The sequence below is a fragment of the Chanos chanos genome, chromosome 7, assembly GCF_902362185.1.
Source record: "Chanos chanos chromosome 7, fChaCha1.1, whole genome shotgun sequence".
In the NCBI taxonomy this organism is placed as follows: Eukaryota; Metazoa; Chordata; class Actinopteri; order Gonorynchiformes; family Chanidae; genus Chanos; species Chanos chanos.
The window spans coordinates 43,646,298-43,661,615 of NC_044501.1; the positions used below are offsets into that span (position 1 = coordinate 43,646,298).

Consider the following 15,318-nt stretch of genomic DNA (forward strand, 5'->3'; position numbering starts at 1 on the left):
CCATTTTTTGTGATTTTGGGCGACCCGAACCCCTGCTCGGTCTACCCTGCCACAGGAACACTTCACTAAATGTTATATAGCATCTAACTGAAACTGTAAAAATCATGTCTGGAGTCTTGACACCACTACCACCATTTTCATTTCTTTGTAAATATATAACTAGCATATATGAGCACATTATTTACTCAACTTTAAAACTGATTTTGTGTGTGTGTGTGTGTGTGTGTGTGTGTGTGTGTGTGTGTGTGAGCGAGAGAGAGAGAGAGAGAGAGAGTGTGTACAGCAAGCAGTTTTCCCCTGAATGAAAACAGTTATAAATTGTCTATAAGAAACTAGTTGATTAACCTGAAGAGTCACATAAACACCCCTCTCCAAAAATAACTTTATACCAGGCATATGCAGCTCTAGCCTTCAAATCCTTTTATGAGAAACTAGTGAAACTGATTAGTCAGAATGTGATTACATGTGACTCCTATTCAAATGAAGGGCAGAGCATCTGCAGAGCCTTTTTCTCTGCGATCATGAATTGAACAGACCTCCTTCACAAAGCCCTGCTCTAAGTAGGTAACATGATGTATATATGTATGTAAACGTATCTAACATATAAAACTTTGTGGTGGAAGTGCTTCATCTAAATGATCAGTTTTCCTTTTGTAAAACTTTATAAAACTTAAGACCAAAATAACCACATCTTCTCAACAGATTTGCCACAGGCCAACTGGGTAAGCTTGACTCTCACTTCCTTTCCCCTCTGGATGTTACTGCCCAAAGAGCAAAACCAAAAAAAAAAAAAAAAAAAAAGATTTAGGCATTTTCTCTCCTCTTTTTGTCTGAAGGTGTAAAACAGCGGAGTTTAAATCATCTAAAGGACATTTTTAGTTCCCAACTATTGGTGGTGAGTGTCTGCTATAAATTTGTACATTCGTTTTGAATGGTCACAACCTTTCTTCTCTCCAGAAATCCGCGTTAAACAGTTAACCCTCACAACTGGATAGAATATTATCCACAAAAAAACATTTGTTTGAGATTTTACATGAGATTTTTCTGCTTAAATCATAAAAGAGAAGTACAGACAGGGCTCAAGCTCCTTGGCTCTCTCTGTGTCACACTACCACCTAGTGTTAGCTCTTTTTCTTCTAAATTAGCAGAGTAGCAGAACTCGTCCTCACTGGGAAACAATATTAACAAGATAAAAACTTCTTCAGAGATACTCTATACCCTTTGACTACCCTGTCATGCAGTTGGCTGTATTAGACACATGCTCATAGCATTGTAAAGCATTGTTACACTCATGTATTGTTGCTAAGCTGTGGTGTCCCAACTTATGAATTGTGTGTGTTTGTATTTCATAAGCTGTGTTCATGCCTTCAGTTTCAGTGGGGGCGACTATGGCCATCACTTTTCAATAGTAGGTTAGTAAATGAAATGATTAGTAAGTGGAATCAGAGTCCTATGTTGCAAACAGAATGGGCGTTTTTATCTTATTTAATGTTGCCGAGTTGGTGAGCTGTCCTCGTTCGGGACCTGCGGGTGATTACTGGTATTTCACAAGCTGTATTACTGCTCTTTGGGTAAGGCTGAGATCTGAACCAAAAGCTGAATTGTTTCAGGATGTATGGTATAAAGGTTTAAATCCAATAAGATAAAACCTATGCATCAGCAAGATTATTTGAAAAGTGAGGAGCGCAAGTAGTTTTCTCTATGATAAAGAGGCCTTGTTTTACTCTCACTGACCAGCAGGTGGTACCATTGCAACAGCTTTAAAATCTTGAGGCTCAGTGACATTAGTCATATTGTCTCTTTACTCAATATTCAGTATTGCAATTCGGTCATCATCAAAAAGATGTTGTTAATTTTCTAACTCTTCTAACTTTACTTCCTGTCTGACAGACTAATAGTAAAATATGCTGCTTTGTCTCATTTACTCTGAAACTGAATGAAAACAACGTCAGAGGGAAAGGTCACCTTGACCTTTATCTTTTTATCTGCTTAAAAGCCATTCGTTTGGAAACAAACTATTGAAACAGCCATGACCACTAAGAACACATGGGACGTATTTGATACAAAAAAAAACCTGTCCTACCACTACACATGATTAGTCTAGTATTAAAATGAATAAGACTGAAGCACCATTCAGCACTCACAGTCCCTCCCACCCAACATTAAACCACAAAGGAGGAGTCAATAGGAGGCATTTATTTTTGAAAATCTTTTCCTGTTTTGCTCAGATAACAAAGTGCACTTAAGTTTCTCCACACCTGAAATATTCTGACGGCAAGCTATGACTCGTAAGTACTATCTTCATATTTGTGTTTTAAGTTTGTGATTGTTCTCTGAACATACAGTCACACTTTTGGTCATAGCAAAGACTGGTTTCTCAAACAATGAAAGGTTCTTATAAACTATGAATACTTTGTCAAATGAAAAATAATGTTTTAAAAGCTGGTTACAATCTCACTCTCTCACCAGACTCTGATGAAGTTAAAATCATGCTCCTTGGAAAAGGAGGAGATGGTAAAAGCAATACTGGGAACACCATTTTCAGAGAAAAAATATTTACTGTTGTATCCTCAGCCAGCTCTACATCAGCTGCATGTGAGGTTGGAACAAAGATTGTCAATGGTAAAACACTCACTGTCATTGACACACCTGGACTTTTTGGCTCTAATCTTCCTGATGACAGACTGAAACAAGTCATACAGAATCGTATCACTGAGTCTAGCTCAGGAATTCATGCCTTCATCATTGTGCTTAGAGTGGGCACATACACTGATCAAGAAGCCAACATTATTGAGAAAGTTATGGAGATGTTTGGAAAGGATATTCTTCAGTTTACAGTTGTTCTTTTTACTCATGGTGATCAACTTGATGATGACCAGACCATTGAGGATTTTGTGGAAAAGAATTCAGTCCTTAAGGAGCTTGTGAAGAAGTGTGGGGGTCGCTGTCATGTTCTTGATAATAAGTACTGGAATCAGAAGAAGGAGGGGTACAGGAGTAACAGAGTTCAGGTAGAGAGACTGCTGAACACCATAGACAGGATGGTGAGAGAGAATGGAGGAGCATGCTACATAAAAGATATGTTGCCAACAGAGGAAGAAAGACAAGAGGAAAAAGAGAACTTCAGAAACAGATTAGGACCACTATTAAGGAGAACTGTGTTACCAGTTTTAAAAGGGTTGTGGGATATTCTTCAGTGGATTTTGAGGTTGCTTTCTGGTATATGGAGGCCCTGAGAGGAACCATTCAACAGGATATTATTAGAGGACAAAAGATGTTATCATCAGAGAGGCTTATAAAGTATGTAAGAAGATAATGTCCAGTTGATTACTGTCACCCAGTTTATCAAATACTATTTATATCTATGCATTTGCAAATTTCCATTGTAATGCTATGATGACATGTTGTATTTTGTATAATCAAGAAAATTTAAGTATAAAAAAATTACTTTGTGTTACTGTATTCACTGTTTGATGCCATACAATAAAGTACCAAAATGTTTGTGTTTACAGTAAAAAAGAAAAAAAAAAAGTGTGTCTTTTGCTTGTCTTAATCAGTTGATTCGTGTGCATGCGCACTCAAAAAATATAGCAAAAATGTATTCATATAGACCCTTCATAACTTGAATGCACATATCTACTTTGGGGACTGAAATTTGCACATTCTGTGTCTGTAGAAAGCCTACACTAGCTTTAATTATTTCTTTAAGACATGGATGTTTATTCTTCAAGATATATGCAGCCTGAGTAAAAATATAAAAGTTCAGTGGTGTTAGTGTTAATTGCGATTATATAATCACTTCAGGAATAGTTATATGGGATGCTGCTTATGCATTATAAATTACTGAGTACAAAGTATACTGTATTCACAGATGGCAGGGCTTTGAATATGTAGAAATGAGTGTGTTGCTCAAAGATTATTAAATTACTAATTCTATTTTTTTTTTTTTTTTGCCTCAAAATCGAATAAATGGAAGTGTCTCCACTTTGTAGAGGCATGAGCAAGCTGCAAATAAATAGCTAACTGATGAGTAGTTGCCAATGGAAATATGAATAATTTGATGTTACCAGACAGCTTTGTCTTGCGGTTTTTGTGTAGTCTGTAGTAGGACTGATATTGAATTACAATTTACAATTTAGCATTTGGCAGACGCTTTTAGCCAAAGCGACTTACAGTTGAGCAGGGTAGTGATCTCTAAGTTAAATTACTTCCAAAAAAAAAAAATCAACCCACGCTACACGACTTTGTAATGACTGTCAGTTAAGTACCATGTTTGCAACTTACAAAGTCATTCATTATACAAGAGTGACCATATTTGGTGCCTCTAAAAGGGGTATTAGATGATTTCTCAATTAAAGTTGTTTAGAAACATTTAAACTGAGGTCTAAATAACACCTCTCCGCTTCATGCAAAGCATCTAATCCATGTATCGGAAGACGCTCCCAAAGGAACACGCCCCATTTTCGACGAGGATTAAAACCCAACAGTTCAGTGTCCTTATCACCATTCAAACAACATACAGCAGGAGTCAGTTCACGTCACCCTCGACTTGTCCGGTCCTGCTTGTCCCAGTGGAGACAGGTCCAGTCTGATTCGTCAAATCCATAGGTCAGGTTGATCGGTATGTATGCCTCTCCTCCACAGCCTCCATTTTTCTCTCCTTTTTTTCGCAGTTCAGTGTCTTCTCCAGTGTCTTGCTCTTGAACAAACCAAAAAAAAACCAAAAAACAAACCAATATAAAGTTCTCTCCAGCAGTTACTGCATGGACTTGTGTTGTGTATATCATGTTTGTATGCATAGGCACGCAAAGGTACATCTTCAGTGAAAGCCAAGTCACTTTTGTGTTTTTCCTTGATGCAGGTGTGCTGCAATCTGGAATATCATTCTGTGTCAGGCAAACACGGGTATTATTATGTGGATGAAATGTTTTGTTTTTAAAGTATGCCAGATGACCCATATTATTCGCTTAGGAATACATGTGTGATGTGAGTAAAGACGCTCTACTTAAGTCAGAAATCGCAATGTGATCACAAGATTTGAAACTGTAATGTGTTACACTACTTTCTCAGAGAGAAAAGTATACGGTAATGCACTACTTTGTGCCATGTTACCCCCAACACTGTTCCTAACTTCTGTATCCTGCAATTCATAACATCTAGTGTTCCTCCTGAATTCTGTAGCTGACTCCTGAAATGTTTGCCCACCTTCTGAAAATTGTTCATGAGGGACTAAATCTTTCTTCTTAATTCTCCTCCATCACCAATATTTTACCATAACATTTCAAATCAAAGCTTATTAATTGCATTTGTGGTAGTTGTAATTGTGGAAGGGTGGGGTATTTGGTCTCTGGTTGTCCACAGTGTATGGGAGGATTACACATTGATAGTTTGTTACAAGTTCTTTTACCTCTTTTCTGAGATGTACTCCGTAACATAAGCTTAGTTAGTTTACATGGGGGTTTTATCGTATTGAGCACTTCCTTCATAGTACCAACTGGTCATGAAAATTCACAATGGTCTTCAATATTTAAAACTCTTCCTTAAGATGGAATGAGTTTCTTTTTGAACATTGAGTTGTAAATATTTTGGCACTGACTTAGAAGGTTTTCTTTATTTGATATAATACCATCAGTTGCTTAGTAGAACAGTGCAATCTTTACACTACATTTTAAACAAGGTATCACTAACAGAGACAGAAAGAGTGAAAGAGACTCTTAAAAGATGTCCACCGTATTCAGTGGCACATGCTTATTTAAAACAAAAACAACAAACAAACAAACAAAAAACACAAGCCCATATATTATTAGCTGCAAATAAATAGCTAATTGATAAATAGTTGCAATAAATGGAAATAAATATGAAAGATTTGATATTATGTGACTGCTTTGTCTTATGTTTTTTGCTGTTGTGTAGCCTGTAGTAGGCCTGATTTTTAACAGGGTGTTACATAAGCCTCCCCCAGTCTGACTCGCCCTTAAACTATTCAAATGATCAGGTTCTCATTTCACTGTCAAATCTGCACATCACGTATGTTTTTCCTCTAGAGCTTTCACTTTTCATTTTTTATTCTCTGGCTAAGTATCTTCTCAGGTCATGTCATAACATTTCAATGTGGTTAAGGTCAGGACTTTGATCATGTAATTATGAAATCAAAAATACAAAGATATAGAAAGTATGTGTTTGTTCTATCTATTAAGGTTTTGGACCAGAGGCAATATGCAAATCTCATTTCTTTTCAGTCTTAACATAATTTAACCTAATGTGGAGCCAAATCACCATGTCCACAACAGTAACGGAAAATTACTTAAATAGTTTCCCAGGTAAACATAACCGGTACTCAAACAAATATCCCTGTCGCCTATGGCCGCACACAAAGCCATACAAAGGCACACCCTTGGTAAAATTCTAATACTCACACCCTTGGTAAAATTCTAATACTCTTTTTTTTACTGTTTTTCTTTGTTTTTGTTGACATCGGTGTGGTGCCAACAGGAATATGAGCCTGTAACAGCAAAATTATAATCATTCAGATTTGACTCAATAGGGCTCAGATAACATCATAATGATACAGTCAGTCGACGATTATTATCACTCGTGACTGGGCTTGCTACATGATCCTGAATATAATAATAAAATGGAGCCAACTGACTCATCACTTGTGCTGAGAGCGCATTTGAATTTCATGGCCTGCAGTATGTTCTTTTAATTTACGGCAGACATTGCTACACACTGTTGTGAATTTTGTGCATAGGAATGCCGACCTGTGTAGGTCGCGCTTGTTCCTGAAATCTACTCAAATTATCAATTCAAATAATCAGTTGTTCATTTCACTGTCAAACCTGTATATAAGGTCAGACAATATGTATGCTTTTCTCCTAGAGCTTTCACGTTTCATTTTTTTTTTTTTTAGCTCAGTGTCTTCTCAGATCACGCCATAACATTTCAGTGAGGTCAAGGTCAAGACTTAGTCATGTAATTATGTGATCAAAAATACAAAGATATAGAAAGTATGTGTATGAGGTATTGGTTAAGGCAATATGCAAATCTCATTTCTTTTCAGTCGTAACATAATGGAAACTCATGTCAAGGCAAATCACACCATGTCTACAACAGCAGACTTTTACAGTCTACGTTACTACATTATCTGACCTCTTTGAGTTTCTAGAGAATAGCTGTGATCCTGTTTCTTTTACAGAAAATTACTTAAATGGTTTCTCAGGTAGACATAACCAGGACTCATACAAACATACCTGTTGTCTATAACTGCATGCACAGGCATACAAAGGCATACCCTGAGAATTCAAGATAGTTTTTGTTTTTCTCTGTTTTCTTTGATGTAGGTGTGGTGCCAAAAGGAATATAACACTGTAACAGCAAAATTATAATTGTCCACATTTGACTCAAAATGGCCAGGATCAGTCAGTCGACGATCACTAGCCCTTGTGAGTGGGCTTGTTATATGATCCAGAATATAATAAGAAAAAGGAACAAATTGACTCATCACTTATGCTGAGATTGTGTTTGAATTTCATGGCCACTGGTTTCAAAGGCTGTGATAGCTTTCTTCTACTGTGGATGTTCTTTTGATTTAGTTTGTGCATAGGAACGCCAACCTGTGTGATTAGGTAGCGCTTGTTCCTGAAATCTGATGCTCAGTTGATGTCATCATGAACAGTAAAAAAAAAAGGTAAAGTGACATATGCAGATGTTATCTGGTCATGACGGATGTACATCAAGAAACTGAATAATATCAGCCTGGTACCAGGAACCAGGAAAATGAACAGGGTGTAAAATATGTAGAGTCAGAGGGGAAAAAGAGAGGCTGGGAGAGTGCTGTGTGGAAGAAATGAATCAAATGACGTTTCTTATTCTTCTTTATCTTATAATAATAATAATAAAAATAATAATAATAATAATAATAATAATAATAAAGATGCCACATGTAGCCTCTAGCCTTTAGCCGCCACCATCACAGCAACACCCATTTCCAATATACACATATAGGCAAACTTGAAAAACGAAAAGCCAAAGTGGGAAACGATAAGGCAATGCTCGTTTGCATTTGCCTTTTCATATTGTCAGACACAGCACAAACTGGGACTTTGCCTTTGCCATAGGTTTATTAACTTTGTCTTTTCGTTTGCATTTGTCTGATTTATACCACAAAATATACTGAAAGGAAAAGTCTTAATAATGAAGTGAAATGACAAAAAGGTATTTTAATTTTGTTTTTATTTTGTCAGAAAAGACTCATGTTTGTCATGAAAATGAAAATCAAGTTATCTAATTTTATTTTTCATTTTGGCAGGATATGTGCGCCCAAGAAATGTCAAAACGAGGTCTGAACTTTCATTTTACCGTTTTCATTTTCATTTTCATTACCTCCCATACTATAGTGCTCCTTACTTACATTATTGAGCCCTGAGATTAACTGGAAGAACAAGTTGTTTTAAATTAGGAGATTTACTGGTTTTACTCTATCATTTCAGTTTTGGACACTCTAGTTGAGATTACTCAGAAAAGTTGCTTTATCTTTTAAATTAAACCAGCAGATTATTTTTTTCACGGTTCCCTCCCAACTTTTACCTGACACACGCTGTTTGAATTGGTGCAACCATATAGTGAACATTTAGAGAGGCGCACTGTTTTAAGAAAGTGAATAATTTCACTCCTAATTATCACAGCACCATCCGCAACATCAATTGCCACTCGAGCCAGATCATCACAGAGACAGCACCCCATGGTGAATTTAACTTAGAGGTCACCACTTTTGTGTGGGCCAGCCACAATTATATATATATATATATATATATATATATATATAGACCCAGTCGATATTAAAAAATCACTTAGCATATTATTTTACAATAAATGCCCTGCGATGGACTGCGGACTTGTCCAGGGTGTTTCTCCACCTTTGGCCCAGTGAGCACTGGGATAGGCTCCAGCATCCCCTGCAACCCTATTTAGGGTAAGCGGCTTCATAAAATTAGGATAATTAGGATAAGCGGCTTAGAAAAGGGATGAATAAATAAATGAATGAATGTAGGAATGAATGCAGGAATGAATTAATGAATTTACAATTAATTCCACAAGCACAAACGCGCTGCGTGATTTTGTAATGACTGTCAAGTGCCATGTTTATAAGTTACAAAGTCATTCATTATATAAGGGTGACCATATCTGGTGTCTCTAAAAGGGATATTGCACGATATCTCAATTAAAGAAAGTTATTTAAAAATGTTTAAACTGAGGTCCAAATAACACTTCCCTGCTTCTGCAAACGATCTAATCGTCATGAAGACGAAAACACTCCAAAAGGAACACGCCCCGTTTTCGACTAGGATAAAAACCCAACAGTTCAGTGTCCTTATCATCATTCAAAGAGCGTACAGCAGGAGTTAGTTCACGTCATCTTCGACTTGTCTGATCCTGCTTGTCCCAGTAGAGACAGGTCCAATCTGATCTGTCAAATCCATACATCAGGCTGATCGGTATGTATGCTTCTCCTCCAGTTTTCACTTTTCTTTCTTTCTTTTTTCTTTCTTTATTCTTTTTCTTTTCTTTATACGGAGCTCGGTGTCTTCCTCAGACATGCCATAACATGTTGATGAGGTTGAGGTCAGAACTTTTCAGAGCTCATGTCATTAAGTCTCTCAAATCATTTGCTGGAAAGCCTGTTGCCCTTGGTGATGAGCAACAAAATACTGCAACATATACCAAAAAAAAAACAGCAAGAAGTTTTGCCTAGCAGTTACTATACTGATTTGTGTTGCGTATATCATATTTGCATGCCAAGGTACATCGGTGAAAAGCCAAGACACTTCTGTGTTTTTCTTTGATGCAGGTGTGGTGTAATCAGGGGTATCAGTTTGTGGCAGGCAAGCATGGGTATTATTATATGGATGAAATGTTTTGTTTTTTAAAGTATTCCAAGTGATCAACATTATTCCCTTAGAGATACATGTGTGACGTGACCAAAGAGATTCTACTTAAGTCAGAAATTGCAATGGTAGTACAAGATTTGAAATTTTAATGTGTCACACTACTTTGTCAGAAGAGGTGGACAGTAACGAAATACATTTACTTGAGTACTGTACTTAAGTTTATTTTTCGCGTATCTGTACTTTACTTGAGTATCAGTTTTTCTGGAAACTTATGACTTTTACTCCACTACATTTGAAAGACAACTACTGTACTTTTGACTCCACCACATTTCTTTGACGGTTCTCATTACTCATTACTTTGAAGCAAAGCTTTAAAGTCAGCGGACGAATTTTCTGATATAAAATGCAATAGGCCATACTGTGTTCGTCACAGGAGAAAAACCAATCACAGTAAGCCACTCCTACACTGTCAGTCAAGTTCAAAGTGCATGCTGCATTTTTTGAACAGTTGAACTTGGCGGTTGTAGTGATGGCTACTACTGTGGCAGATAAAGATTGTAAAGATAAAGATAAAGGTTCTGCAGCAGAGCACCCATGGCCATATCTGAAATCCATGTGTGAGATTTTTGAAATTAAGAAAGATTCATGTCGCTTTTAATGTTTGCTCTGTTTACCGCACACAAACTTCATCAATGCCCTCAAAAACTTGTCATAACATGCACACACACACACACACACACACACACACACACACACACACACAAACACACTGCCAGAGCTGAGTCAGAACACTGCTATGCTGTTTTGTGTGGGAGGGGTGGGGGTGTTAAAGAAAAAAAAGAAAACGACAATGGCTGTCCTTTTGTGGATTCCACCGTGTTTCTATAGGCTTTGCAACATGTTCCACAAACTCTTTATCCTACGGGTTCTACTAGCAGGTCACTACATTAAGTAAGTTGTTTCAGAATCATTAGGTTCTGTAAATGCATTGTGGCAATATATTGACATTCAAAAGACAATGTACTTTTAAATACTTAAGTATTTTTAAAAGAAAAGTACTCCAGTACTTTAACTGAAGTTAAAATTTGACTGAACAACTTTCACTGGTATTAGAGTATTATTTGACCAAGGGTATCTGCTCTTTGACTCAAGTAATGGAGTTGTGTGCTTTGTCCACCTCTGTTTGTCAGAGGGAAAAGCAATTAAGGGATAATGTAAGGGATAATGTATAGTCCACCGGTCAATATTGAAGAATAAATCCCGACAGCAGAGGGGTCTCGTATAATCCTGAAGGGATTTATTTTTTGATAATGACTGGCGGACTATACATTGTCCCGGTTATTATACGGTGACTTGGCGAAATGATAAAAGAAACTTCATGCAGTATTTCATTTCATTGATTTTATTGCCGTTTCGTGGCTTCTGCTGAGAAAAATAGTCCTTCAAGTTATTCTTGTTTATGGTCATTATCTCTCACTCAGTAACATAAGCTTAGTTAGTTTACATTAGTTACATAGTATTAACCACTTGTTTCATAGTAACAACTGGTCATGAGACTTTATCTTTTTCTTTACGGACATTGAGTTGTCAGTGGCACTAACTTAGTATTATATCAAATAAAAAAAAAAATCTCTCTGTCAGTTGATTTGTGGAGCAGCACAAAATTTCACTCTATTGTCAAAAGAACATCACTAATGGAAAGAGAGAGAAAAAGACTCATAAAAAACATCCACCGTATCAAGTGACTCATACTTATTAGAATAAACTCAAGCCCATCCATTATTAGCCGTGTATTAACAATTGACAAATAGAAATAAATATAAAAGATTTGATGACAGGTTGGTCTCTTGGTTTTTGACGTTGTGTAGCCCGTAGTAGGACTGATTTCGAGTTGGGTGTTACACAAGCCTCCCCTAGTCTGACTCACCCCTAACAATTCGAATGATCAGGTTCTTGTTTCACTGCCAAACCTACCTGTCACCTGTAACTGCACGCAAAGGCATGCAAAGGAACAGCCTTGATGAATATTCAAGACACTGTAGATGTGGTGCCAACAGGAATATAAGCCTGTAACAGCAAAATTATGATTGTCCATATTTGACTTAATGTGGCCAGGATCAGACGATCACTATCCCTCAAGACTGGGCTTGTTATATGATCCAGAATATAATAAGAAGACAATATGGACTTCTCATTTGCTTTCAGTCATAATAGTACTAAACCTAGCGTCAAAGCAAAAAACACCTTGACTACTAAAATACACTTCTGTAATTAATACTGCATGAACTGATTTCTATGTTTCCCTAGGAAGTAGTTATGACCATCTTTCTTTACTGGAAAGTAACATAAATGATTTTTCGGATAGACATGACCAGAGCTTTTCAAGCAGGTCTGTTGCCTATACCTGCACATGCATAGGCATGCAAACTCACATCCTTGCTGAAAAACCAAGATACTTTTTCATTATTTTTTTTCCTCCCCTTGGATGAAAGTGCCATATCAACATGACTATAAGCCTGTCACGGCAAGATTTGTATATATTTATCTTAGCATACTTTCAGTTTATAAAATCATCTGTTCTGTCAAATTTACTTATTCAGACACAGATGAAATTGATGCTATTACCACTACTTGAAAATGTTTCCTAAGCACAAGTATCAATGCTTTACTATCTATCTACCATTTGAAAGCTGATTAATAAACTAAATTTTGTGGCATTGTATATCCACAGCCTCCAGCCAGTCAGAATTACATTTTCACAAAAGGGTGTTGAAAAATCCCTCTCAAGAACTGTTCTCTCTATCAAAGTGCACCCAGAGTATAATTCTCTCTCCTGAAAACTGTTTGAGTAAGAGTAAAAAAAAAATAGATTTACAAATACTGCAATAGCTCTGTAGCCAGCGGACCCGTGTTAAAGCTAAAAGCAATGTCTATGTTTCCTTAAATAAGGAACTGGATTCTTTAATACCAATATTGGCACAGTCTTTGGAAGGCAGAGCCGAAATGACATGAAGACACTGTAGACGTTCTCGGCTTTTGCGTATGTGTGTGTATGTGTGTGTAACAAAACTCCACTCCTCATTTTGTCATGCATACAGTAACCAGTATGACAGCATAACATAAAGAGTCAGAGAGAGAAAGAGAAACTAGAATTATGCTAGGAAGGAGTTAGAAGGAGATTCCTTAAGAGGGAGAAGACAACTAACGATCCATTAAGTTGAATAACAGTAAGATACAGACAGAAATCTACGAGGCAACAAAGGTAGAGACTTTATCTCTGTTTTTTTTACTCATTTCTCTCTGCCTTCTCATATGGATTAGTCTTGACAAATTTATCTTAACCTGTAATTTATGCTACCTGGTAAGTACTGTTAAACTTTCTCTGTTCTCTCTCCATTGGTCTCTTAGACTAATGGCGGAAATATGGCTTTTGTCCTTTCAATAAATTAATAAATGAATGTTTGTTTTTTTCCTTGAGTCTCCTAATTATTGGCTGTACAGCTTGTATTTATTGGGTTTATTATCACTTTCTTACTTACTAAAATTGTTTTTTTTTTTTCCCGCGTCAGTTGCCCTAGATGAATTCAGATAATTACTTTAATTATAAATTACACCCTCTGACTTGGTGACTGACATGCTGCAATAAGTCTGTGGGTGCAGCCCACCCCGCTATATGTGCCCAACCCTAAACAGTAAAAAACCACTTCATTTTCTAATTGAACACTATAATGAAAGAAATTAAACATTGTAAAACAATATCAAAAGGTACAGTAAAAGTAAAGTACAATATATAATAAATGGCATATCAATTATAAATAATAATAAATACTTCACATATATAAAGTTAAAAAAAACACATTCTTTATGTTCACTATGTAAACTTGATTAACTTTCCTTCACTTGACTGGTTATTGTTCAGAAAGGAAAGAGTGAATAAAGAGTGATATTTTAAAGATTTTCATTCTCTATCCCTCTTGTCTGAAGGTGTGAGTCTATGCTGTCAGTGTCTAAACATCATTCTATGGAGGGTGAGTATTTACTTTACTGTTTGAATTTCACTGCACTCACTGTCTCATGAAATATTTTATACTGCTCATGATAAGGCAAAGATTTTATACCATGATTATTTGTGTTCATAAAATTGTTAAATATGTATATTTTAAACAATTTTAAAACATTAATTCATCATTCAATAGTAGCACGTTTTAGATATTAAAAAAAATATACATATTTCATCACTTTCATAACTACCAAAACAGCTATAAATAAATACAAGGACGAAGAATTTGGTAGGGGTGGTAGGGACATGTCCCTAGCAATATCCAGCGATTATGTCCCTAGCAATAATTTTGATTGAAAAATTAAATTATAACCACTGTTGTCTGTTCGTGGGTGTTTAATGATGTTTTTTATCCAGTTGTTGCTCTCTTATGTCCAAAAATCAGCTTTTGAAGCCTAATCCATTTTAAATTGTTGGAAGTGAAGTAATCTAACAAATCATTGTTATGATATTTTTGAGGAAGATCATTTTCTGCTCATATCATAATGGAAAAGTACAGAAAGTGCTCTACCAGTGCTAAAGCTCTTTTACAATTCTCGTCTCACAGTGCCCCCTTGTGACAGTCGTTATTCTTAAAATCAAAAGTCTGAGGTCAGAATATGAATTCATAATTCAGTTTTGGGCCGTACCTTCAGGGAATATTGAAGAACTAATACTAAAATGCATCTTTTGTTGTTCTCCAATGCAATTCTATTGTATCCAAAATAAATTAAATTTTGGATTGTATCCAAAATAAAAAATAAAAAAATTATATATAAAAAAAATATTCTACAGATGTTGTAACATGAACCTGAGGGAAACTGAAAGCAACCTAAGATCCACCAGACAAACACACATCTAAAAATCTAAAACTGATTTGAAAGAACTAAATAAACACAGTTTCTCAGACTTCCCATAATTCATAGACAATGATGCTATGAACCGTTTATGAAGTTATACTCATTTTAAAAAGAAAGAAAGACAGAAAGTAAGAAAGAAAGAAAAAAAAGAAAGAAAGAAAGAAAGAAAGAAATATTTGAGGTTCAGTTAAACCTCCCCCCCCCCCCCACCCCCCCACACACCCAGAAGTCAACATTAAATGCTTAATCTTAACTGTCCAAATTGAAATAGTGTACCAAATCATTAATTTGACATTTTAAAAGATATTTTCTATCTCTGTCTCAGGTCATCACAGCACTACTATACTGTAGTCCATACACATCTAGTGTTGCTATGTTGGCTGTAGATGAGCTCTCTTAAACCATGAGCTCAGAGTTGAAAACACGCTGAACAAGTCAAGGGACAATACAAAAATACAGTCACTCTCAAATTTATGCCAGGCAAATGCACACTAACTGCAAGAAACACTGTGAACTCAGTGAAACCCAGTGA

General features: G+C 36.2%; 1 protein-coding gene across 1 annotated transcript; it reads left to right on the forward strand.

Moving 5' to 3' along the window:
* Nucleotides 1-2,281: 2,281 nt before the first annotated feature.
* On the forward strand, nucleotides 2,282-3,236 carry LOC115816417 (GTPase IMAP family member 4-like). Its single transcript, XM_030779370.1, has 2 exons — nucleotides 2,282-2,288; nucleotides 2,470-3,236. The coding sequence occupies exons 1-2, from the start codon at nucleotides 2,282-2,284 to the stop codon at nucleotides 3,234-3,236; spliced, it is 774 nt and encodes a 257-aa protein (XP_030635230.1).
* Nucleotides 3,237-15,318: the final 12,082 nt, after the last annotated feature.